The 27,233-nt window shown below is 36.2% G+C and overlaps 1 protein-coding gene across 8 annotated transcripts; it reads right to left on the bottom strand.

Annotated features, from left to right (window-relative positions):
* Positions 1 to 15,399: 15,399 nt before the first annotated feature.
* On the bottom strand, positions 15,400 to 27,032 carry LOC104239250 (uncharacterized). Of its 8 annotated transcripts, XR_011407658.1 has the most exons (10): positions 26,730 to 27,032; positions 26,595 to 26,644; positions 26,353 to 26,431; positions 25,299 to 25,419; positions 20,370 to 20,447; positions 19,401 to 20,191; positions 19,118 to 19,321; positions 18,075 to 18,200; positions 17,547 to 17,967; positions 15,400 to 15,648 (listed from the first exon to the last, which is right to left on the bottom strand). XR_011407658.1 is itself a non-coding variant. In XM_070174619.1 (9 exons), exons 6-8 carry the CDS (start codon positions 19,193 to 19,195, stop codon positions 17,851 to 17,853), a joined length of 321 nt encoding a protein of 106 aa, XP_070030720.1. In that variant the 5' UTR covers positions 19,196 to 19,321; positions 19,401 to 20,191; positions 20,370 to 20,447; positions 25,299 to 25,419; positions 26,353 to 26,431; positions 26,595 to 27,032; the 3' UTR covers positions 15,400 to 15,648; positions 17,547 to 17,850. The 8 variants fall into 8 exon arrangements, 1 of the variants encoding a protein (XP_070030720.1); XR_011407657.1 differs by having other exon boundaries at positions 25,299 to 25,416; positions 26,595 to 27,032; XR_011407661.1 differs by lacking the exon at positions 26,595 to 26,644.
* Positions 27,033 to 27,233: the final 201 nt, after the last annotated feature.

Raw genomic sequence — 27,233 nt, 5'->3', positions numbered from 1 at the left:
GAAAAGCCTTTTTCAATAATTAAGCAGGTAATTGACAGTTAATTATGAAAAGTAAACACATAAAGGCTCGCCCCTCGGGCATAGTATAGACAAATCTGCCCATCGGGTAATATCTCAGAATAGTACCAGCCCCTCGGGCAATCACATAGAACAATACCAGCCCCTCGGGCTCAATCTCACATCACAATGGGTACCCGCGCTCACTAGGGGTGTACAGACTCCTGGAGGGGCCCCTTACGGCCCAAGCGCAATATCAAGCCACCTCGTGGCATCATCACTAGGCCCTCGGCCTCATATCAATCAATCCACCTCGTGGCGTACATAGCTTAGGCCCTCGACCTCATAATCAGTATCAAATGTTTCCTCACAACATAGGCCCTCAGCCTTACTCAGTCAAAAATCCTCACAAGCCACTCAGGCAGTAGTAAAACATGTTTCTGATCCCAAAATATCATCTAAAAGATCATGTAAGTGTTAAAACAGAGTAAACATGGATGAGTACGAAAAATAGTAAAATATAACATGGTTGAGTTTAAGTATAAAGTCAAATAGTGAGGAAATATCAGTAAAAATCCCCGAAGGGTTCAAATAGTTGGCACGAAGCCTAAATAAGACATTCAACCCAAATAATGATGATAGCAAATAGATTTCAGTTAAATACGCGGTAAAATCATCAATCGGGACAGACCAAGTCACAACCCCCAATAGTACATGACCCCACACTCGTCATCAAGCGTGTGCCTCACCTCAATATAGCACTACGATGTGCAATCTGGGGTTTCAAACCCTCAGAACATCATTTACAATCATTACTCACCTCGAACCGGTCAGAGCTAGCTCGCGACGCCTTTGCCCCTCAAATCGGCCTGCACTCGCATCGAATTTATCCAAAATCAGAACGAGGACGTCAAAATATGCTAAGAGAACGAAGCCCAAGCGAAAATAATCAAAATACGACATAAATCTCGAAATTGCCAAAACCCGACCCCCGGGTGTACTTCTCAGAATTTGATAATTTTTACACCAATAGATTCCTTATCTCTCCACGAGTTCATACATATCAAAAATTCAGAAATTCGACCTCCAATGGTCCTTCAGATCCTCAAGCAAAAGTCTAAGTTTTCAAGCTCTAGTTTCCGTAATTTTCACCCTTAATTTCCATAATTTCTAGTTCTAATCCGTGAAATAATAGCATAGGAACGAGTTTTAGATCCAAATTCCTTACCTCATTGAAGTTCCCTTGAAATCCCTCTTTCAATTCGTCCAAAAAAGCTCCAAAGCCGAAGTCAAAAATGGTGAAATTAGCTAAAATTCGCGAAGGCCACAATTTATACTTTCTGCCCAGATATTTTCGCATCTGCGACCCAGTACCCACTTATGCGGAAATCACTTATTCCCATTAGTCCGCATCTGTGGTCTCCTACCCGCATCTGCGACATCGCAGATGCGGTCTCTTAGCCGCTTCTGTGGTTCCTGCTCCTCAAGCCCTTTTCGCTTCTGCGATCAAATCCTCCACTTATGCGGCGCCGCATCTGCGGTCCCCAATCCGCATGTGTGAAAATACCAGAAGCAACAAATTCAGCAGCTGCAACAAAGTCCAAACTTCTCCGTTAACCATCCGCAATTACACGGAGGCCCGGGGGACCTCAACCAAAAGCATAAACATAACCTAATACCTTATTCAAACTTGTACCAACCTTCAAAATACCTCAAACAACATCAAATCAACCAAAACACATCAGATTCAAGCCAAACTTTCTTAAATCTTCCAAATTTCATTTTTGATCAAAAACCCAACCAAACCACATCCGAATGACCTGAAATTTTGCACACACATCCCAAATGACTCAACGGAACTACTTCAACTCTCGAAATTCCATTCCGACCCATATATCAAAATCTTGCCTACTAACCGGAAATTGCCAAAATATCAACTTCGCCAATTCAAGCCTAAATCTACTCCGAACCTCCAAAACTCATTTCGATCACACTCCTAAGTCATAAATCACCTCACAGAGCTAATCGAACCATCAGAACTCACATCCGAGCCCTCTAACGCATAAGTCAACATCTGGTTGATGTTTTCCAACTTAAGCTTCCTTAAAAGAGACTAAGTGTCTCAACCTTACTAAAATCATTCCGGATTCGATATGACCAACCCGATACCACATAACACGGATAAACAAGGCATAAAGAAGAAGAAATGGGAAAAACAGAGCGGTAACTCATGAGACGACTGGCCGGGTCGTCACATTATAGCTTAAAAACGATGTGATAGTCTAACCCAACGGTTGGAAATCGGGGCCTCGAGGTTGAGTTGGGCGGCCAGCTTAGAGCAACCGAGGGAGGACTAACAGTTATGAGAGCTAAAATAACGGCTCTTTATGATCAATGATAAGCAATAAATGAAGAACAATAATGGATATAAGCAACAAATGAGGGTAATGAGAGCAAGAGAATATGTTCTTGTGTATTTAGTATTGAGCATAAGATGTCTACAAAATGACAAGGATCCCCATTATATATGAGGGGAATCCTAGTATGGTACAAGTGTATTTATTACAAAGATATGAGATTGATACAGCTATTTAATGCCTCGGTACGGGCGCATGTCAACCTGCTAACTCCCATCAAGTGCCTAGGGAACTCCCCATTTTTCTATGGCCGTTGTCGACCCGTATTATCTCCGAGCCAAGCATTTTAGAGACTCTTCGATATCGCACTTCGAGCCCTTCCTCGGGCTTTAAGAGGCGCATCTTTCGAGCCCCGAAATGATCATAAAATCGGTCCCTCAGATTTTACCGTATATAATATGTCAGGTTGGTTCAGATTTTGCAATTACCAAACCAAATTAATTGTGTCGGGTTATTAAATCTAAAGACCAAACCAAACCAATAAAACTCGAGATTTTCAATCTCGATTTTTCTCGAGTTTTTCGAGTTTTTTCGGTGGGTTTTCCGATATAATCTTCGTAGCACAAAACATATAACTTGTGCTCAAAATATTTCTTTAATCCTAGTAAGATACAACTATATAAGATATTTTCAAAGAAAATAATACAAAATATGACGTGTGTCATAGTATTATCCTAAAATATTCAACAATAAAGACAACAAAATTATGTAATATAAATATTGCTAATTAAAAAGCCATAATAAAAATAAACATAATCTTAAAGTACTAAGTCATGCTAAAATAAGTAGATTAATAAAGGAGTATTAATTACATGACTAAACGCTAAAGAAAAAATAAAAAGAGGTTATGCATTTTTTTCTAAATTATTGAAAAACAAAAAATAGATATTCAATACATTACCGTTTGTAGTATTGAATTAAATGTCTTTTGTTAACATTAATATTGATTTAATTTTGGTTTGGGCTTTTGTTAGCATTATTTAAGTTACTAATATTAATAGCTATAAAACTTATTGGAACATTCAAAAGTTCTAAGTCCAACCTTGAAATAATACCTTAAAAGAAAAATTATGAAAAAGTTTAAGAAATATTTATAAATTACATCACAATAAGCATATTTATATATTAAATATATAAAATTTCTATATATGTAATATCGGGTTGGTTTGGTTTCGGTTTGACTTTCTTTTGTTAAAACCAAACCAAACTAATTATGGTCGGGTTTTTTTTCTCCAACACCAAACCAAATCATAGTCGAATTTTTTTTTCTCGGTTTGACTCGGATTATCGGGTTGGTGCGGTTTGTCGGTTTTCTTTGTACACCCCTAGTGTAAAGAATATTTACATTATCAATATAATTTAACTAGTAACAACATATTAAAATTGGATCTTAAGTGTTATTATATTTAGTTTTCTAGGAGGAATTACATATGTTATTGCAGATCCACTTAATCTAGCATAAAAACCGAATACACTGTATGCACAACATATAACTTCAAAATCAAGTATATTGATTCGAGGCAGTTTCGACAATATATGCTTACATATATGAATGAAAGAGCCAGATATTTTGTATCCTTAACGAATCAAAAGCCTGAATAAATAAGACAGTTAATTTTGTTCCTTGAATATTGGAATATTATTGTCAATTAGACATTTATCGCAAACAGGATCACATCTAAAGAATGCCTACGGATCATCGATGAGCCACACGCCAATATATCCTCCTCTTATTTTGGGACAAAAACTAAAATGTTCGAAGAGAAAGCATTTGAAAGTCCCGAATTTTATGTATACATTAAGACTTCATTCTGAGCTGGATTATGCACTTCTATCATAATCTTTTGTGACCGATTGTTTTCGTAATTGGGGATTAAATTCGTTGTTTTTCACAAAGATATGACAAGGTGAATCCCGATAAAGCACAGAGATGTTGGGTGTATAAGTAAATAAGCCTTAAACCCTAGTGACACATTTTAAAGCTACATAAGCTTAGATTCAAAGCGAATAATATCACTAATGGACTGGACTATTATATATGCATATGGTATTAATGCCACTTCGCGTGCAACCTTGAAAAATGATGGGCCAAACCTCAGCGGTCACACTAAGTCCCTAATGGGGGATATGTGACATCCCGTGTGAATCTTACATCGATAAAATACGAGAGAGATGTTCGGTATATAAGTAAACAAATCTTAAAACCTAGTGCCGTGTTTTAAAATCGTGCAGGTCTGTAGCAAAAGAAGACAATATCACTAGTAGTCTAGACTTTTAGAAAAGATATTTGATATTTTGGCTATTAAATGTGCCACAAAGTGCGATGGGTTAGGGACAAATTATTCGTTACAAAATATTCCCTACAAAATTAATAAATTCTTACAAGAAAATTAATGGTCACATGTCACATGCATATGTATAGATGCTTCCTTGAAGTGTAGTGTATAGAATTGAACTTTATGGTGGTAAAAACAAGCAGCATATAATAATATTACCTGCTATCTAAACTTATTCAAAAGTAGACGAAAGCATCAATCAAACAAAAGAGCGAAGAGGAATATATAGTTAACAGAGGTTGTAAGTTAGAAAGGAAGTACTCCATCAACTCATGATGCCAATTGAAGTCTAAAGATTTGACATCACGCGCGTAAGTAGAGGCGGAGCTTGAATTTGAAGTTTATGAGTTCGAGATTCTTGTCCTTTTAAATTATTAAATTTTAATGAAAGAATTACAAGAAAATACACATGACTTCACACGATAACAAAAAAATAGCCCATATTTTTAAATATTACCCCACCTAACCCACATTGTACATATTTTGAAAGCACTAGAAAATTCAAAATCTGTGTTCTTACAACCATATTGCTTCTAAACGCTATGGAGTTAAATCTGTGTTCTCACAATCATTGCTTTCACTCTCTCTTCTCCTCACATCTTCTACATATACTTCAAGGGACCGTGTATTTTTTGCTTCTCCTCTTGTGTCACCTGCTTGCAATGTAAGAAAATTGAAGATATATTTGAGTCACAGTTACTGATTCGAAAATTAATTTAAAAGCTTGAGGAATCTTTTTTAAAAATTAAATAATAATTTTGAGAACCTATTGGAGTTGGATGTTGAATCTTAGCCCAATATTTTTGGGCTAGTTAGTTGTAAATTGAAATATGGGCTATAAAATTGAAAAGTATGGAGCCGAGTTGTTCTAATGTGAAAATTTCCCAATTTTAATTAATAACTTGTACATATTTAATAGATTTCTTAAAATAAATATAGGGTTTGAACAAAAGTTAATGAGTTCGACGGAACCCACATATTATATGCTAGTTGCGCCTTGCATATATATATATATATATATATATAAGTTTAGAGAAGCAACTTGTCGAGCTTCTATCAGAGAATGGAATAAATACTGGTGGCACTTCTCTCATTGTACGTAGTTGATTCACAAAGATCGTTGGTTTGATGTTTCCCAAACTATTTATGAGAAAGTGAATCCGCCTTTTATACAACAAGGGAATTATCACACCTTGTAAAAGTTGATCTACCAATTAGTTTCAAAACTTCTAAATTATTCTCAATATTTAAGCTATGGTATATACAGTCATACCTCTCTATAACAACATTCTTATTTAACAACACTTTTCTATAAAAGTCAAATTTTTTCAGAATCAAATCTCATGTTCTATTATAATATATGTTTTCTATAACAACAATTTGCTTTAACATCCAAAAATATTCGGAACAAATGAGTATGAAAGGGAAGGTGTTAGATGTTGTTCAGATTTTCTTACCTTACTTGATTTTCCTACCTCTTGAAGGAAAGGACAACATGTTTATCGTAATTGAGTTTTTCTTTTCTTAGAAGGAAATTATAATTCTTCAATACTTGGCTAGTCCTTTTTCTTCTAGGAAAATATTTGGACTTCTATAAATTGAGGATCCTTCCTTTCATTCAGTAGCATCCACAATGTAGCCATAAGGGGTTTGAGAGTCTTGTTTAGAGGGAAAACTTTACGGGACACGTGTTAGTATGTCAGTTTTTTGGTGAAGAATTTTTTTTATTGATTCATCACCACAACCTGTTACATGATTCATTTTCTCTCCTTTCTAACTATTTCTTCCCTTTCTGTTTTCTATCTACACACTTCCCCTATCAAGAAACAACAAAATAATATGAACCTATAACTCTATTATCCAAGTACTTTGTCTATCCATTCCTTTTCTCTAATACTCAACTTTTTAGTTACAAAGTTTATCTTCCCCAATCTGCATTCCTGTTTGATCTGATGTATTACATACCCTGTAGTTGGTAGTTTTATCTCCCACACTGCATTATTACGTGTTTTCCATATCCAGTAGACCAGTGTTGCAATTGTAGCCATTACCACTTCCCTACATCTCTTGCCCTTGGTGATTCTGGCCATTCGTCTCTATATTCCAGCTATATCAGTTTGTTGTAGTCGTATCCCTAGCTACAGTAGCAGCTCCGGTAAGAATTGTTTAGAGAAGGGACATTCAAAGAACAGATACTGTGTAGTTTCCTCATGCATCCCACATATTGGGCATCTATCATCTTGGCTTATGCCAAGATGGCATAGTCTAGATTTGGTCATCAGCCTTTGGTGCATGGTCAGCCAGCATATAAGGATGTGCTTGGGTATATTCAGTTTACTCCACACCTATCTTCCATATGGCCATGCTTCTTTAGCTCTCATTCTCCATTTGTACCCACTTCTCACAGTGTATTTCCATTAGTATGCTGCCATTCATCGTGTATGAAGACATGTTCAAACTCATATGTAATTTTGCATATCTTCTTCTAGTACCAGCAACAATCCATTGGACATTTTTATTGCCATCATGCCTTATCTTTCAAGTATATGTTGTTTATCTATTTTATCCATAAGTTGTCAGCTTTCTGTGCCACATTCCAGACATATTTTGCAATATCTGCTTCATTCCATTTAATGCAATCAGTGATCCCCAGTCCACCCTCATTCTTGGCCTTGCATACTAGGTCCCATGCCACTAGGGGAGGTCTGTTTGTGACAATTATTCCATCCTAGAGGAAATTTCTATATATTGTATGATGCCTTTAAGTACATGCTTTGGTAGAATGAATATGGAGGACCAATAGCTGTGAATGTGTAATAGTATAGAGTTAACAAGCAACTCTCCTAGCATAGGAAAGATGCCCGGTACCCCAACTTTTAATTCTTGTTGTCATCTTATCAAGCAAAACTTCACAATTCATTTTTTAGTTTGTCTTTGCTTAAATAGGCACACCAAGGTATCTAAAAGGAGGATTCTTTTTTTTGTATCTAGTCATTTCAATCGGGTCATTTAAACTGTAAGGGTTTATATTTACACTGAAGATATTTGATTTGTTGGCATTTGTGCGTAGCCCTGTTGTGTTGGAGAATGTCTTTAATCCCCTAAGGAGCAGAAGTACTGATTGGAATTACCCTTTGCTGAAGAGCAGTACATCATCCAGCAAAGCATAAGTGGTTCAGCTTTAAATTCCTGCATTTGGTATGATACCCAAAGCCCTCTTGTTTAGCTACAACCCCCATTATACTAGTGAAATACTCCATGCATATAACAAATAGTAATGGGAATGTTAGATCCCCTTGCCTTAGTCCACTTTCCCTTTTAATGCTACCATACAATCCTCTATTTATAGCTATAGAGTAGTGCACAATGTGATACAGTTCATGACACATTTAATGTATTGTTGAGGAAATTCAATGGCATGTAGCATCTCCTCTACAAACTCCCATTCCTCTATATCATATGCCTTCTTCAAAATTATTTTAATCAGGAAACTACTAGTTGTCCGCTTCTTGTTGTAATGCCTCACCGAGTCTTGGCATATGAAGATGTTTTGTACTATGTTTCTCCCAACTACAAATGCACTTTGATTGGGGGATATAATCTCCGAAAATACTAGTTTCAACCTGTTAGAGAGAACTTTGGATACTATTTTATAGACAGTATTGCAACGTGCAATTGGCCTGTAGGCACTTACTGTGTTTGCATGGTCTGACTTTAGGATCAATGTGAGAACTGTATTGTTCCATATTTTTAGTGATTTTCCTGCTCTGGAAAAACTCCATCACCCCTGCTATTAAGTCTTCTTTAATGGTTTCCCAGCAGTCTTTGAAGAACTAACTTCCATATCCATCTAGTCCTGGTGTTTTTTTCCCAGCAATGTCCCATAAAGCTTTCTTTATCTCCTGAACACTGAATTCTGCTGTCAGCATTTGATGTCGCCCATATGCACACCATAATTATAGGTAATGAGGCGGTCGAAGCAATAATAAATCCCAACACGAGTCGGGGTCGAATCCTTAGGGGTTAGAAATGGGATTAGGTCTACACCTAGTGCAATTGTATAATGTGCCTCAATTTGCACTTCCACATTCTTGTTGGTCGTTCTATTTCTATTTTAGCTACTGATTGCAAGTAACAAACTAGAAGACAATGTTTTGGGGTTTTGATTGTTTTTCAAATTATAAAGGATCTAGGGTTATGACTTCAACCTAGGTGGCTACCTAACGGGTTGTAAACTATATGGAAAGTTTTATTAATCGGGAACCTAATATAGCAATCACACGTAATTACTCACTCTATATCTCTTGGTACTTTGAGTGATCTTACCCAATTTGGATTTCTCAAGCCCAAATGGGTATTGCACAAATCAAGTGATATATGCTCAAGTCGGGTCTTACTATCTCTAGATTTGACCCTTTAATTGTGGCTATAGATTTCTTGAGTTCACTCCAATTCCCTGTTAGCCAAGTTTTCCTAAACTTAGTCTTTCTTTCTCAAATAAAGACTAGGTCGAAAAGGCATGAATCAATATTTGCAACCATTAATTCTAGAATTCAAGCATAAACAAGGCTAAATATCACTAACCCAATCACAAACAAGCCCTAAAATTAAATACACATTAAGTACCCACACTAGGGTTGAGCCACAACCCTAGCTAAAGATTTAGCTACTCATGAAAAATAAAGAAATACAAAAAAATTAAGATAAAATGCATAATAATTGATTGGATAAGGAAAATCTAATGTTTAGAAGTTAGTCTAGTACAAAATAACTCAAAAATAAAGAAAATGGCTCAGGTGCACTCCTGCAAACTAACTTAACCTAAAAATGACAAAAAGTTCTATTTATACTAATTTGAAAATATCTGACAAAAATGCCCGTACGAAGGTTGTGCGGCCACATAATTCTGGTGCGGTCCACACAATGGGCTTCTGCGGCCACACAATTATCGTGCGGTTCGCATTCTTAGGAATTCAGACTTGGAACTTTAGGGCTTCTGTGGTACACATGAAAATGAGTGCGGCCGCACTTCTGATTATGCAGACGCACAAAAGTGATGCGGTCCACACTCTCTACTTTTGGACTTGAATCAGCTCTCCGATTCTTCAAACTTGTTGACTGCATAATAATGACTACGGTCTCACTTGACCTCATATGGCCGCACAATTGTGGTGGGGTCCGCATTCCTTTAGCTGGCCCAACATTACTCTCTGATTCTCCCCTCTGCGGTCATACTAGAATTGTGCGGTTGGCACTACTGGCATTTTTTCCCTGTTTTGGTTCTTGTTCACTTTTGACTCATATATGAGTTGATTTTGACTTTTTTGGCTTGTTTCCCAATATTCCAGCAAGTAAGCACATTTCGTTAGTTTCCGGGAATACCTTCAAGCATTTTTGAGCTAAAATACAAGTAAAAGAGAGCAAATAAGCGGTCAAAATCCCTACTTATCAACTCCCCCAAACTTAAGCTTTTGCTTGTCCTCAAGCAAATAAGGCAATTCCCACCTTCACTAGAAAAGGGGATATTTCAACTGGCCTAAAGTGAATCAATTTTACATCAATTGGGACCAACAACTACCCACAACACATATGAATTATCAACAACATAATGATATGACTTTTTGGTCAAGAAATGGAAGCGGGAAATGATCTTTTCGAGTAACTTTGTTGAGCTTCCTATAGTCAGTGCACACTTTCCACCCGGTGACGGTTCTTGTTGGGATCAATTCATTCTTGTCATTTGTTACCACAATCATGCCCCCTTTCTTTGGGACACATTGCACCAGAGAGGTCCACGAGCTATCGAAAATGGGGTACACAACCCCGGCATATAACCACTTGATTATCTCCTTCTTCACCACCTCTTACATTGCTTCATTTAGCCTCCTTTGGTGTTCATCAGAGGGTTTGGCACCCTCCTCCAAAATAATCTTGTTCATGCAAAAGGCGAGGTTTATGCCCCGGATAGCCGCCAAAGTCCATCTGATTGCTCTTTTCCTCCTTTGTAGCACCTCCAATGTGGACTCTACCTGCATGTTAGTTAAGCAAGAAGAAAGGATAACCGGTAAAGTAGATGAAGAGCCAAGGAATTCATACCTGAGATGCGGGGGGCAATGGCTTTAACTCCGAGGTAGGAGGCTCCTTGATTGAGGGCTTTGTTGGAGGAGTCTTCCGATTTTCAAGATCCAAAGATAGCTTTCGGGGCTCATAAGTGTACGACCCCATGCCTTGCAATGCATTTACACACTCCACATAACCATCACTCTCTTTATCATTATCAAGGTTGAGCAAAAGGGCTTTCAATTTGTTTTCAACGTTCATTGTGGCACTAGCATCATCAACAATCACGTTTGTCACCAAATCCACGAACGAACAAACTTCGTTAATATTTGGCTGCCTCATTGATTTGCATACATGGAAGACCACCTTTTTTTCACCCACCCGGAAAGTGAGCTCACTGGCTTCCACATCAACAAGAGCCTTCCCCGTAGCAAGGAAATGTCTACCCAAAATAATAGGCACGTCATAGTCCACTTCACAATCAAGGATCACAAAGTTTGCTAGGAGGATGAACTTGTCAACTCGAACCAATACATCATAAATAATACCCAAAGGCCTTTTCATTGTTCGATCTGCCATTTGCAACCTCATGGATGTGGGTCTTGGTTGCCCAATTTTCAAAGTTTTGAACACCGAATAGGGCATCAATTTGATACTTGCCCCGAGATCACATAATGCTTTGGCAAAATAGGAGCTCCCAATAGTGCAAGGGATTGTGAAAGCGCCCGGATCTTCCAACTTTGGAGCCATTGAGTACACAATAATACTCACTTGATGAGACATCTTAATGGTCTCAAAATTCATTGATCTTTTCTTGGTTACCAAATCCTTCATGAATTGTACATATCCCGACATTTGTTCTAATGCCTCAATAAATGGCACATTAATTGACAAACTCTTCATCATATCAATAAACGTTTTGAACTGGTTTTCACTGTTTTTCTTTGCAAGTCTTTGATTGTATAGAGAAGGAGGCCTTGGCGTTAGTGACTTGGCCTTGGGCACTACAGATTCCGTCATGTCAATCTCACGGTCCGCATGAAAATGAGTGCGGCTGCACTTCTGATTATGCGGCCGCACAAAAGTTATGCGGTCTGCACTCTCTGCTTTTGGACTTGAAACAGCTCTCTAATTCTTCAAACCTGTGGACCGCATAATAATGACTGCGGCCGCACAATTTTAGTGCGGTCCGCATTCCTTTAGCTGGCCCAACACTATTCTTTGAATCTCCCCCCTGCAACTGCACTAGAATTATACAGTCCACACTGTTGGCATATTTTCCATGTTTTGGTTCTTGTTCACTTTTGACTCCTTTATGAGTTGACTTCTGTGGCTCGTTTCCCAATATTCCTGCAAGTAAGCACATTTCATTAGTTTTTGGAAATACCTTAAGCATTTTTTAGCTAAAACACAAGTAAAAGAGAGCAAATAAGCGATCAAAATCCCTACTTATCAGCATTCTCCTTTGTTCAGTTGAAATCACAGGCCCTTCTATTACAGTTGCACTACACACTCTGGTTCTTCTTGTGCATTTTTACCTAGAAAGTTCTTGTAAAATTCCACAAAAACTTTAGCTATATTAGGTGCAGTAGTCTTTGTGATCCCTTCACAATCTCTTATAGTAAAGATTCTATTGAAGTTCCTTTTGGCTTTAATCATGCTGTGGAAGAACTTAGTCTTCATGCCCCCTGCATTCAACCAATGCATTTTGTACTTCTGCTGCAGTTCTTGTGTCCATATTTGGCATTGCTTGGAAAGCTGGCCTTCCTTCATTATTAGTTCCAGATTAACAAGGTCCCTTTGCAGTGCCTTTTGACATTCCTCCAATTACCTTTGTGCCAGTATAGCTTTGCCTTCAAAATCACTAAATTGGCATCTGTTTATTGCTTTGAGAACAAACTTGAGCCTGTTGAGTTTCTCCACCAGTCTATACATACATGTACCCTCTATGCTCTTGTCCCAGTTTTCTTTCACTTGTTGCTAATAATTTGTGGCTTGACTCCACATGTTGTAGTATCTGAATCTGTGTTGGTTCTGCTGAGGTCCATATCCCAGTTTATCAAAGCTAGACAATGTTCCATGAGACCCTCATTCTCAAAGTGCACATCTAATCCTAGCAATGCACTCATCCACTATCGCACTCCTTTTTCTCGCGAAAGCGGGATTTGACGAGTGATAACCCTTTTAAATGAGGTATTAAAAGAGAAGAGCTTCCACCTAACGATTTTTAAGGTGCGATAGGGCAACTATTTGCGAATAACTCTATTTGACTAGTCAACGCCACCAAAGATCGGGTAAGGACTAAAACTACCTCGAAGAGAAGGTGTTAGGCACTCTTCGAGGTATACAATTGTGGGTCCCGACCAAAATTTATGCTATGTGGATTGTCTAATTAGACTAGGTGATCAAATAAATAAAGAGAGGTTAGAAGTCGAAGAGTCTTATTATAACATGTGAGAATTAGTACAAATCTTAATGACTATAAGGATACAACTAAATTGGTCTATATTAAATGACTAAGTGTAGATAACAAGTATATAAAGGAAAAGAGGAGTCCTAAGTTTTTTAGCCTAAATGATCACCCCGTGCAAAATAAATAATACTTCACAACTCCCTTAAGGTTGGGGTTGCTCATATTATTCAGTGGGCACAGACTATCATTTCCTGCTACCCAATTACTATGTTGAAGTTGTTTACTTAAAGGCGCTCTAATTCAATTCTAAGCCATGTCCTATGCGTGCATTACCCGTCCCATACCTATGGTCCAAGAAGCTTTGGAGCTATTGGGTGGTTCTAGACTTTACTTAGGATGCTCAAAATGATAAAAACTAGGCGACATTCAAAACAGGTAGGACTGCACATACTAGCAATGAAAGGCTCAAGTTAACCTCAACATATAAGCACAAAAAGCACGCGATCAGTCACATATTTTCAGATTAGGCAGTAGGCAGTTTCAAAATTAAGACGTATTATAGTCGTTAAGTCCTATGGGCATGGCTTATAGATAATTCTGTTTTTCAGCATTGTGCAGGTAGCATTGCAGCTTTAAGCTAATAGATTTGTATATTAAAAGAGTTACAGGTCCTATAGACTTAATCTCTACTTGTTCGTACGATGAGGCAGTAAAACTATTTGAAAACTCAGAGTTTACGACATTGATTTTATAAACATGTTGTCTAAGACGAGTAACAATATCCTATAGGTAGGATTTTTAATGGTTGAGAACTGGTTTTATAACACAATATCGTTATATGCATGTTTTCTAGGCTGGTGACAGTATCATATAGATATAATAATAAAGCAATACAAAAACGACACGAAGTAGTTGATTAATATATTAAGATCATGTAGTCTTGGTAGCTAAATGGGCAGTACAATAAAGTAATAGAAACAATTGACCAATTGATTATTTGAAGTTCTATAGGCATGGTATCTACTTTAGCAATACATATGTATCACATCCTATAGGTATGCTGTCTAAATATACGGTAATAACATAGAAGCAAGTATGGCAAATACTTAGACTAATGTGTTTGAACAGTGCATAAATAAAGTATGCATGATTCCTATAGACATGCTTTCTACACATGAAACTAAATACCATATAAGGCATGTTGAACAAATAGCAAATAGACCACACAGATCCTATAGGCACGTTTTCTACCCTTTTATGCAAACGTTAGAATGTACCCGTTCCCCCCAATTCAACTAATCTCCCAATTATTCGTTACTATAGATTATTACATGCCCAAGTAGGATAAAATAGTTACAGACTTAATAGGGAAGCTACAAGGCCAAAATACAGCAAATACATGATACCCTAGGCTGATTCTAGGTCTTCAACTGAGCCTGGAGCCTTTGGTGATGAACATGACCAAACTCCAGGTGGCTATTAATACGCTTCAAGTTTGAGTACCAAACTGGCCCAACAACTAGGCCCAAACATTAAGACAGCTGCCTTGCTTACTCATGGAATACTAAATAACTATAGCAACATAGGTAACAAGTTTGGTACTAGGAGACACTACTGAAAAATTGGTCTACGGTAACGGTTGGAAAACCGTCCCCATAGACTGCCAAACCGTTGTCGTAGGGATTTTGGAACGGTTTACCACCCGTTACATCAGCCGGCGTACCCATAGGTCTACTGGAATGATTCTTGCAACGGTTTGCATCGCCGTGACAATAGATATGTCTATCGCAACGGTTTTCCCCTTCTCTGTTGGAACGATTATTTTTTCAATTGGAACGGTTTAAAACCGTTACTATATTATTTATACAACGGTTCTTAACCGTTGCCATATTATTTAAAGCAATATTTATGTAAGCTATTGCTACGGTTATGTTGGATATAGCAACGGTTTCTTTAAGCTATCGTAACGATTATATTTGTATTTGGAACAGTTTTGTAGATCATTTTGGAACAGGTTATGGGACCTATTGCAACGGTTTACATTATCTACAGGAACACCATTTGTATCCTATTGCAACGGTTCTGGTAGGCTATTGTATCAGTTCAATTAAAACCAAAATATAGCACCTGTTATAAATAAAATTTATACATATAATAAATTATAATAACACTAAAATTTTAATACATCATAAAATGAAACTATTAATAATATAAAATTATCCATCAAGCAAATAATAATATCCATAAGGCAAATGTTCTACCCCATGAGTGCATAAGTTTAGTACATTTCAAGAGGGTAAATAAGTTTAAAAAAAATGTTGGTAACAAAAGATTCCTAGAATATTCATCTATAACAATTCAAAATTATCTCAAGTAAGGTCTAGTTCTTCATCGTCTTCATCATCCATTTCTTGATCTACTCCACCTAAAAAGAGAATAAATAAAGTTATTGTCCTTCAAGAGAATACGGTCTAAGAATACTCATAGCACAAATTGCCATGAAAAAAAAGAACAAAGAGCTAGCTACTATTACAGAGTACAAAAAACAGAGAAAACTCTCAGTTATTACACTCTTTTTCAAAAGGCTAAAGCAAAAAAGTGCCTTCTCTTTTTCTTTTGCCATATTCTTTTTGCTCAAAATGGGTTGGAATATATATATCCATCATCGTCAACTTATTTCATTTTCCAAATAACATTCTCATTACTTGCTGTAAATCAAACTCGATTATTTGCAGGGGCACACACCATTGGCCAATCACATTGCTCTTTATTTCTGAATAGAATATACAATACATCAGATATAGAGGGACACTGCAATGTCCTAAAAATGGAGGGAATTGAAGTTTGGCCCCACTCGATTTGGTCACAGACAAAAAACTTGACAATAATTATTTCAAGAACCTAATGCAGAAGAAAGGTTTGCTCCAATCTGATCAAGTTCTTTTCAATGGAGGATTAACCACTGAAAAGTGCCTTCTCTTTTTCTTTTGCCATATTCTTTTTTCTCAACATGGGTTCTTCTAATGAAGAAGAAAAAAAATTATCAACAACCAAAATGGTTATGGGTTAATGGACCTATAATAGTAGGTGCTGGACCTTTGGTTTAGCAGTTTCAATCACCAGTAAGGAAGAAGAAAAATAGCTCCAGTGAGAAAAAAAGAAAATACACACCACATTCATCAAGGAAAAGACACTAATAGTTGCTTCAGCTCATTAGATGACAATTGCTCCAAATTCTTCTCACATAAAGAAAAAAGAGGGTAGAATATTTTTACCCTAAGATATGTGGTAACAAAATCTACATTTCCTTCACAAGGATGAAGGCCGCTACCATATGTTTCTCCATATCATACCATACAGGTAGTGCTGGAGTCGTTACTTACTCGTTCTTATATCATGGTTGAAAAAAGTAAGGAAAGAACAAGAAGCTTGCAGTTTTCAGAGACATGAGTATTTCTAAAATTGATACTTCAAAACTTGCTACATGGAACTAGTTTAAACTACTAGGTTAAGCTAAGTAGTTGTGGTACCTGATAGCCAACAACATTATTATTTGACAATAATGAATCATTTTCAAAGTACTGAAATTTGACAACAATTTAGAAACAACAAATATATTGCTAAGAAAGCTAATGTCGATTTAACTAAAAGGTGAAAATGATCAATAAACAGCATTTACCAACAGTTCTTTCACCACATTTCAGTAATAACAACTTAATAATCATACAAATGTCCTTGGATGCATAAAGAAATTTGAATTAAAGTATTCTTAAAACTAATAACTCAATATATTTAAAATTGGAACTAGCTAGTATTAGTTACTTACTCCTGCACAGTCAATTCGTAAAGACTTAATGATTTGCGTATATTAATGGTGAACATTATCTCTTGGCATTCTTTTCCAATTGCACTGTTGAAATCTTGTATCATTTCTATGATATTATGCTTATGCTATTTCTTTTTCCATGCTTTATGCAGGTAGACAAGAAAGTGTAAAGAGGCAGGGAACTCACTGAAGAATATATAGGATACAATTTTGAGAATCGTCATTAAAGTCAACACACAACATCATTTTCAAGCAATCATGGTACTATTACTTGGTTTTCCTAAAAATTTGACAAATTGTTGTCAACTCCCATTATTTGGTTTTCGTAAAAATTTTCCTAAATACCCTTCAAAAAAATAGTTCATTTCTTACTTAGAGGATTATGCTAAACACTTTACCATATCCCCTCTGCCTTGAACCAAAGCAAAATCCCAAGCAAGGAAGGAGGAGATGAAGAAGAAATAGAAGAAGATGTATAACATTTGGTACGTACTGACCTTGATTGTTACTACCAGCAGATGGTCGACTGTTTAGTTGAACAATAACTTGTTGTGCAGAGGAAGCTTCTACAGGTGAACATGCACTGAACCTTAACATGTCAGGATCAAGTCGCAAATCTGGGTTCAGACACTGAAGTCGTGCGATGACGTTCATTGTAATATTTTGTTCCATGGCATCCTTTTGTTCATCATGCATTCGTTGTTGCATCCTCTCTTCTATTTCCTCCATTTTCTGATGCATCCTCTCATCAAAAGATCCAAGATTCCCTTTTTGCCCCTTTAACACAATCTTGGTAACCCCTCATCCATACAATCTCATGCGACCTGGATGTTCAGGTCCCATGACTGATGCAAAAGCGTCATCTGAATGACTGCCATCTTCACTTTCCTGAGATGATTGTATTCTCTCCATTTTAGCCTACAAACCAAAAATGCAAGAAAAAAGAGTTTTAAGTAACTAAAGTTGAATCAATAATTAAGAACAAATAAATAAGCACGGCAAACTTTAAATTAGAAATTTCGTACAATTTTACTAATTGTATTGTCATATGAGCTTTTGTATACTTGGCCAAGTTTTCTTTTTCTTGTAGCCACAAACATGTCCTTACTTGATACAGTATCTGAAGTATCAGAGATTTCCTTCTTTTTTTCCTAGTTACATGAAAACAGGTATAAGAATCTTTTCATATAAAGTTAGCAAGTTCATAATTTAAAAAAATAAGAAAGATAAAACATCAAACCTCGCAAATTAAAGCAAAAGGCGTTCTACCAACAGTGTGCGGACACTTCAATTTGTTTCGATTCTCTGTATTGGTTTCGGATATTTTCTACAAATAAATGAGTCAACCAATAGGTGATTGACTTACTGCAATTCGGAAAGCTTATAATGGAGAGAGTGAGCCTCCGAGTTTCATACTCTCTTTTACAGTCTCTTCTTATAACAACTGCAGTCACCATTGATGCCCAGTTTTTGTTCCTATTGGAAATTTCTTTACATTTCCACTTCTTTATTAACTAAAAAGAAATTGGTTTTGTTTTGTTATTCCTTTTTCACTGGGTTATTTATCTTTTCTACCTTATGAAAGGGTCCCAGGTTAGTATAAACCTGCATCTCCAGTGGACTGACAGATTTACTCGTTTAAAACTAGGCAGAAATTGGGCAGAAACTTGGCAGAAATTGGGCAGAATTTTTCTGAAAAAGATTCGCCAGCATTTCGACGCTTTTTGGACGTTTAAAAAGAAAAATAAAAAGAAAAAGAAAAAGAAGAAGAAGAAGAAGAAGAAGAAGAAGAAGAATGAAAATAAAAAGTGCAAAATCAAAACATACCTCTTGAAATTTGAAAATTGTTGTTGTAATGTTGAAGAAGAAGAAGAAGAAGAACCATTACTCGACCAAACTGACTAGTAGTAGTACTAATTTACTATAGAAACATTTCAAACATGGCAGGGAGGAAGATTGGGGAACAGCAAATAGTCAGATTCGGTACTATTTTACTTCTGATTCTTTTGACTCAGACACCAAAAAACAATTATGTTAAAACAAGACAAGAGATTCTGGATGTAATTACCTTGTGAGGATCGGAGTTCCAATATTTAAGAAGATCCTTAAAGTGAGATTCCGGAATATCTACTGGCCTATTCTCCATTCGAAGCTCATCATTCTTATAGGCTGTGAAGTGAGTTGTCTTCAATTGACTCTTATACTTTCTCCAAGCACTACAAACTGATTCAAAAACCCATGGTTTCGCCTCATCAGGAATGTCATATTGTTCCTACAAATTTAGTGCAATTGGGTTAGTGTAAGAAATAAGAAATATCATCCATGTTTATTGGACATTGGGAACTTCATACCTTGATATATTTTCACATATCCTCTTTTGTGTCAAGTTTCCTCCAATTAAATACATTAAGAGGACAAAAAGTCCCACTCCTTGCCAATGTGCCGAGGAAGCTACCCAACTCTTTTGCAACCTCTTTAGTAGGACCAACGGGTTGATTATACTCATTTAGAATGATTATTTTACGCTCATTTCTACCATGAACCCTTGGCATTTGAGTACGGCCTCTTTTTCTTTTTGGCGAGGAGGGGCCTGCAATAGTACAAAACAAAGATAATCATTAATCACTATTTTAGTTAAGTATATGATTAAAATTTATATATATTTTCCTTGTTCCTCAAATTGTTCAACTGCTTCATGAGTGGTAGAATCATCAGATCGTTCATGTACTCCATGTGATGCAGGAGTGATGAAATCCATATTTTCTTGTTGCACTTGTTCATGTACTCCTTGTGTTGCTGAAGAGGCGTGATTCCATGACACTTGCTGCACTTGTTCTTGCAATTGAGATCCAACTTCGGATTGTCGTTCTTCATTTGCATTTGACCTTAGAGCTTTCAAGGCTGTTTTTGTTGTTAATGACGAAACCTTTTGGTTTCGCAAAGATGAAGGTAATCCACCTTCTGATTGTCGTTCTTCAATTGCATTTGATCTTATAGCTTGGAAGGTTCTTTTTGTTGTCAACGACGAAACCCTTTGATTTCGCAAAGATGCAAATGATCCAGCTGGAATGCGGTTGGATATTTTCTTATTTTTGCTTGAGCACCCTTCTTGATTCATGACTATTCAAATATTTTTCAGATTCTGAAAAGCAAATATTCAGTTGGAGGATAGAAATTACCAATTCTGAAAAGCAAATATTCAGCTATAATATTCAGTTGAATGAACAATGTGAATGAACTGAGCCATTCCGTGTGAGAATGACGGCCAAATATCATATTAGCTATAATATTGCTATAATTTAATGGAGGATAGAAATTACCAACTAAACCAAAGAGGACGTGGGAGAAGGGACGGGCCTCAACAACCGAACAAAAGTATCCGAAATCTCTCTCAAATCCTGCAAAAATTGAAGCATATCAGAATAATTTTTATAAAGGAAATAAACAAAAATAATCATAAAATATTTATTAAAAAAGGCATTATCACTCACTCAAAAAAGAATATACTTAAAAGAATTTCAAAATTTTCTTATTTAATCATCTGCTTCCATCCAGTCCCAATCAGTATCATCAAACCCATCCTCCTCTTCCGATGTTTCCACCATTGTATCATGTGAATTTTGTGCATTAGATGGAGTATCAATGATATCAACAGGTACATCATCTCTTGACCATCTAATGTCAACATCAAGTAATCTAGATGAGGAACCAATGTCATTATTAGGTTCCCTCCAAAATGTCTCTCCAATATTAGGACAGTTCTCTTCCTCTAGATCAAATCAACAGGTACTTTGCTCCTCGCATAATAAACATCTTTCTCAGTTGGATCCTCCACATAAAAAACTCGATAAACTTGTGATGCCAATACAAAAGGGTCATCTCTACTACATAATCTATTGAAGTACACCCGAGTCAACCCATAATCATCTATTTCATTACGAAACCAATCATACCTAAATAGCACAACACTGAAACAACCCCAATAATCAATCTCAATGATATCCTGAATTGCTCCATAATAGATAACCTCACCATCGATGAGATTTCGGTCCCTAGCACTAGCAAAACTATCTATTGTTGCCGATAAAGTCACTCCACTATTTTGAGTCTTGCCTCGGGAATCCCGTTCTTTAGTATGAAATCGGTATCCATTAATAAAATATCCCGTATATCTTTTGGCTACCATATTAGGTCCTTTGGCTAGCCATCTTAAATAATATAGCAATACAATATTTTTAACTTTCTCATTAAACCAATTATTGAATTCCCGACTATGATCCCTCACTCTTACCCATGCATTTGATCTACTATGATTAACAATTAAATTCTTATGCTCCCTACAGTCAAGAATATTTCAAGTTTAATCATATAATAAAGAAAGAAGTATATAAAAAATAAATAAATATTAATATAATTTACTTTACTCGATAAACTTTTCCATTTGTTCATCTCCAGTATTGAAAAGAGCATATCGATGTGCTTCAAAGCATAACTGCGCATCCATGAGAAAAGTATTTTTTTCTTACTTCTAATTGGATGGACTATATTAGGGAATATAGGTGACAAATTTTGAGAGCACTCATCATCTACAGTTTGGTACCTACTAAATTTTGTCTTCACGCCATCATGTAGATATCTCGAACAAAAAGTCAAGCACTCATCGGCCAAAAACCCCTCTGCTATTGACGCTTCTGGCCTAGATCGATTACATACAAATGCCTTGTACTTACATAGGTTCCTCTCAATGGGATACATCCAACGAAGATAAGCCGGACCCCCAAGCTTAATTTCATTCACCAAATGAATAGGCAAATGTGGCATTATGTCAAAAAATATTGGATGGAAAATCTTTTCAAGCTCACATGTTATTTCAACAATTTCAGGCTACATTGTTTCAAGATCTCTTCCTCTTATGACCTTACTACATATAGCTTTAAAGAAATTTCCCAACCTAATCAAGGCCAATGAAACATTCTTGGGCAACACTTTTCTAACAGCAACCTGGAGCAAGTAATGCATTATAAAATGGGCGTCATGACTCTTGTACCCTGATATTTTCATCTCCTTCACTTGCACATGTTCTGAAATATTCGAAGCACAACCTTTTGGTAATTTAGCATTTTTCATGACAGTACAAAATAAACTTTTCTCTTTTGGTTTCATGTAGAAACAAGATTTAGCCAAACTTATAGTTCCATCATTATTTCTTCTTGGTTGTAGCTCCTTTCGTATCCCCATTTCTTGTAAGTCATAGCGAGATTTTTCATGATCCTTTGATTTTTCATCTATTTCTAATAAAGTCCCAAGCACACTATCACATAGGTTTTTCTCGATGTGCATCACATCAAGATTGTGCCTCAATTTGTTATGCACCCAATATGGCAATTCGAAAAAAATGGATTTCTTTTCCACGGACCCTTATCACTCCCAGACTTTTTTTAGCTCTCTTTCCAAAGATATTGTTGAATTCAAGTAGCTCTTCAAACACTTCTTCACCCGACAATGGAGCATGTGCAGGTCTATGCTCTTCATTATCATCAAAAGACTTTTTATCTCGTCGGAATGGATGATCACGAGGCAAAAATCTTCGATGGCCCAAGTAACACATCTTATGACTATGTTTGAGATATTGAGAACATGTGTCATAATTGCAAGTGGGGCATGCCAATCTCCCCTTAGTGCTCCATCCTGAAAGCATTGCTAATGCTGGAAAGTCACTAACTGTCCACATTAAGGCAGCACATATTCGGAAAGTTTAGTTGGTTTCAGCATCAAATGTGACTATCCCAGTTTCCCATCGTTCTTTCAATTCTTCAATTAATGGTCGTAGGTACACATCTATATTATTTCCTGGAGATGATGGACCTGGAATGATCATAGACAACATTATATACTCTGGCTTCATGCAAATCCACGGCGATAAATTATAGTTCATTAACATAACAGGCCACGTGCTATGGGAAATGCTCATGGTCCAAAACGGGTTGAAACCATCACTTGAAAAACCCAATCTAACATTTCGAGCATCTCTAGAGAAGTCTGGGTGCAAAGAATTAAAAGCCTTTCAAGCTTCCTCATCAGCAGGATGTCTTATATTCCCATCATTGGGTCGTTCATTAGCATGCCATCTCATTGCAACAGCCGGTTCAGAACACATGAATATCCTCTGAAGCCTAGGCTTTAAAGGAAAGTACCTTAAAACCTTTGCAGGGATTTTAGAGCTTGCTTTAGTCAAAGGACTAGCACTCTTCCGTCTTGAAGACTCACAAATAGAGCAATTATCGACATTCGCATTTTCTTTCCAAAATAACATGCAATCATTAGGGCATGCATGTATTTTTTCATAATGGAGACCCAAATTTGTTATCATGTTTCTAGCCTTGCTGAAAGATTCTGGTACCTGAGCAAAGGGAAATGCCTCTTTTATCAACTCTAACAAATCAGAGAAAGCCACATTACTCAACCCATGCAAGGATTTAAGCAAGTACAATCGAATAGAGAAACTCAGTTTACTAAAAATTTTCACAACCCGGATATAACTCTTGTTTTCCTTCCTCCAGCAATTTGAAAAACTTCTTTGCATCTTCAGATAGTCTTTCCCCAACTCCTTCTTCATCCCCTGCCTGACCCTCTATATTTCTAAATGTATCATGAAGTAGTCCATCAATATCATCAGGCATGGTAGAACCTTCATGATCATTGCTTGGATGAGGTGTATTTCTCGAAGAAAATCCTTCCCCGTGGAAAACCCATTTGGTATAACCATCAACAAATCCATGAACAACCAAATGATCCTCCACCACATTTCTACAATATCAATAGCGATTCATTCACTTTATGCAAGGGCATAATATTTTATTTCCTTGGGCGGCTCGTTCAAATGCCTTATCAAGAAAATCATTCACTCCACGGATATACTCATCCGTCCATCTCAAGAGATTCATCCAACTTTTATCACCATTATCCATAGATATCCTATACGATAAAAGTAAATCAACAAAACTAACCAAATAAACCAAAAGCATATTAATTTGACATTTCCAACAAAATTTAAAGCTTAAAATGCAAGGACCAAAATGAAAGGATGTGAGTTCAAGGGGCTATTGATATATTCTACCTAAAAAGAAATGACATATGCGTATATGAATGCATATTGAGTGATAGAGGGAGAGAGATTTGAAATCTTTTAAAGATAATGCAAATATAATAAGTAAATCTAGAGATAGTTGGTCATTGCCGAGGCACTCAAACAACGCATCTTGTAGGGAAAAAAAGCAACTGAGACCTAATGAATATTGAGTGACTTAATTGGTTTACACCCACTCTGCTTCCTCAATCTTTTACATAACACCTGCTTGAAAGAGATTCGACTCTTTTAAGTTAAAAAGGAAATAAAGGCATCAACAAGTTAGCTAGCTGCTACTTTCTCTTACATGTATCAGAAACTAATATGATACAATAAAAAATTATCTGGACCTAATGCCTTAATTTATCACATTAAACTCATAAATTGAAGTAAGAATACATATAAAAACACATATCATGCACTTATTATTTTCGGCACATGCACTGAGTGATAAGTATTTTTCACGACAGTAGTATTTCTTAGTCCCATCCAACATGAAAAAACTTTAGCTAAATAGAAAAAGGAACATGCTACAGTTACAACTTAAAGCACCAAGACAAATGTAGCATAGCTGAATGAGCTGACAGAAGAGGGCGAGTAATTTATCAGCTAAAGCTGTCATTCCAGCAAATGCATGAAGTCACTTGGGTTAAGATTGAAAAGTTGCCAGTTTTGAATGCTAAAATCATTAATGAGTGGGTACCCCCTATTTGGCTATGTGCTCCCCTTGGAATAATTTTAGCAAGAAACTACACAAAGATGGGTAATCTTCGCAAACACTCGTGCGCTTCTTTACATTTTGTAACTTGTTTTAACATGAGATTAGATTTGGTCCTTGTTAACAATACATCTCAGCCATTAAAAAATCTGGAGAGTAATTAGGCATCCAAAATCCTTTTACCACATAGGAATATCCATAAATTAGGCATTAACCCAACAATTCTATTACTATTTAGAGACAAAAAATTGAACAAACAAGAAGAAACCCACAAAAAAAACCAAAATAAAACAAAAGTAAATCATTCAAATTTATTCCGATCCAAACCATTTAAATACATTTACTAAATAAAAATGAAGAAATTTTCTAGTGTTTCTACTTAGAAAAGCAGACAACAGTACTAACCTTTGACAAAAATTTGGCCTTTTCAATAATAACTTTAAGATGAGGAGCCAAAGTCTCTGCCCTTATCGCACCAAATTTGCAGCTTCTCTAACCCCTACTACTACCAAAGTTGTTTCACCTACTAATTTTATCAAAAACACAAAGGGAATCAGTGTATCTTACCAAAAAGAGCCTTTCCAAAAAGAGCTTCAAAAAATTGATAGTTCCTTTATAGTAGTAGCTTGGAAGAGTCATAACTGAAGCTACATATACTGCTATATAACACTCTTATTACTATTACTATCTTATTTCAGACACCTATGTTACTTATCCTAACAGTATTAACATAAACTCCCTTCTCTCTTAACTTCTCAGCAAGTGTATCCATTGTTGTCTATGGACAGACAATCAACATTGCTAAAATAGGAAATTCAAAAGATGTACACGAATAAGAATTCGTCTGCTTTACCTCTTACTTCGTGTTAAACAGGATCAAGATTGGAGTGTAAAAACTATTAGTGCATATAACTTAAAATCTTTTCATATTGGCCTAACATCATGGCAACTCTTACCCTAGTGACATACACAGACCAGAAGAGGCCTAAAATTTAGGACATAATAAAAGAAACCTTAACATTTACTAATTTGATAATTGGAGACCCCTTACCCCTCTGCCAAATGCAACAATGTTTTAAATATGTAAGCTAGCACTAGCACTACTATGTATTTATTCAAAGTGTCAACAGAAAGTACATAAAAAAATCATCACCAAATTGAATTATAATAAATGGCCATATACTAAACATCAAATAAGAACATGCTGGGACCCTAAAGGTATGAATATATACATACCCTACCCTGGTCATGACCAATTTTTATAATAGTAATCCCAACTAGCTCTCTTCTCTATTGTGTATTCTCTATTCACAGGGAAAAATTACCATAATTTCAATCAAACTGGAGACAAATATCATGTCAATATAGAGAAACTATAATACTCTTCTTTCTATTCAAACATGCAAGGTAGGTAACCATATTAATAAATAGTCATCGGAATATTTGAGAGACTGATTACCTGAAGTTCAACGTTCCTCCCAATTACCTATATTCACGCCCAATTCAATGTTCAATGTTATAATTGTTCTAAAGGCAACCTAAAAACATATAAAGCCATACACAAAATGATCACAATCTACAAATATAAAGTACAAAACTTGCGCATTAACCTTGAAATAAACCCTAAACCAAAAAATCAAAAAAAAAGAAGTAACAAAACAGTACTGATATATGCAAAAAATAGATCAATAAAAAGCTTACAAGATGAAGAATCTTGATATGGAGAGCTCAAATTCTGAATCTTCCGATTGCTAGAGAGAATCGCGAAAAAAAAATATAACTAGAGAAAAAAGAGAGAGGATTGTTGGAAGAAAGGAGTTGCAGAGAGGGGGAAACCTGATTGCAGCGACGTTTACGGTGATATTTTCTCTCTTCCTTCGAGTAAAACAAATAGAGTTCGGGACTTTAGGGATTTGGGAGTTTTGGGTTAGCAATTTTAGGGATTTTTGGTTAACAAATAGATTTGGGGATTTGGAAATTTAGGTTTGTTGGTGATTTGAGGAAGGTGAAATTTAGGTTGTCTGGTGATTTAAGGAAGGTGGAATTTAGGTTGTGTGGTGATTTTGATTTGATCTGCTTCCTAAGAATGAGCTTGAGCAAGATGAAAGCATTGGAAGAAACGAAGAAATTTTAATTTAGTTATTGTATTTACCAAAAAAAAAAATAAAAGGAAAAAGGGGTTATATTGGCGGGTTTAGCAAAATTCAAGGGGGGAAATGAGGAGGGAACAAAATACCCGTTCCGATATTACAAAAATTTCTAGAACCGTTACTACAAATAGTTCTATTGGGACGGTTGCAAAAACCGTTCTTATAAAGAAGTCCTATGGTAACGGTGAAC

Source organism: Nicotiana sylvestris, chromosome 5 (assembly GCF_000393655.2).
Source record: "Nicotiana sylvestris chromosome 5, ASM39365v2, whole genome shotgun sequence".
NCBI classification, from domain to species: Eukaryota; Viridiplantae; Streptophyta; class Magnoliopsida; order Solanales; family Solanaceae; genus Nicotiana; species Nicotiana sylvestris.
This window is presented reverse-complemented; position numbering and strand designations above follow the sequence as displayed.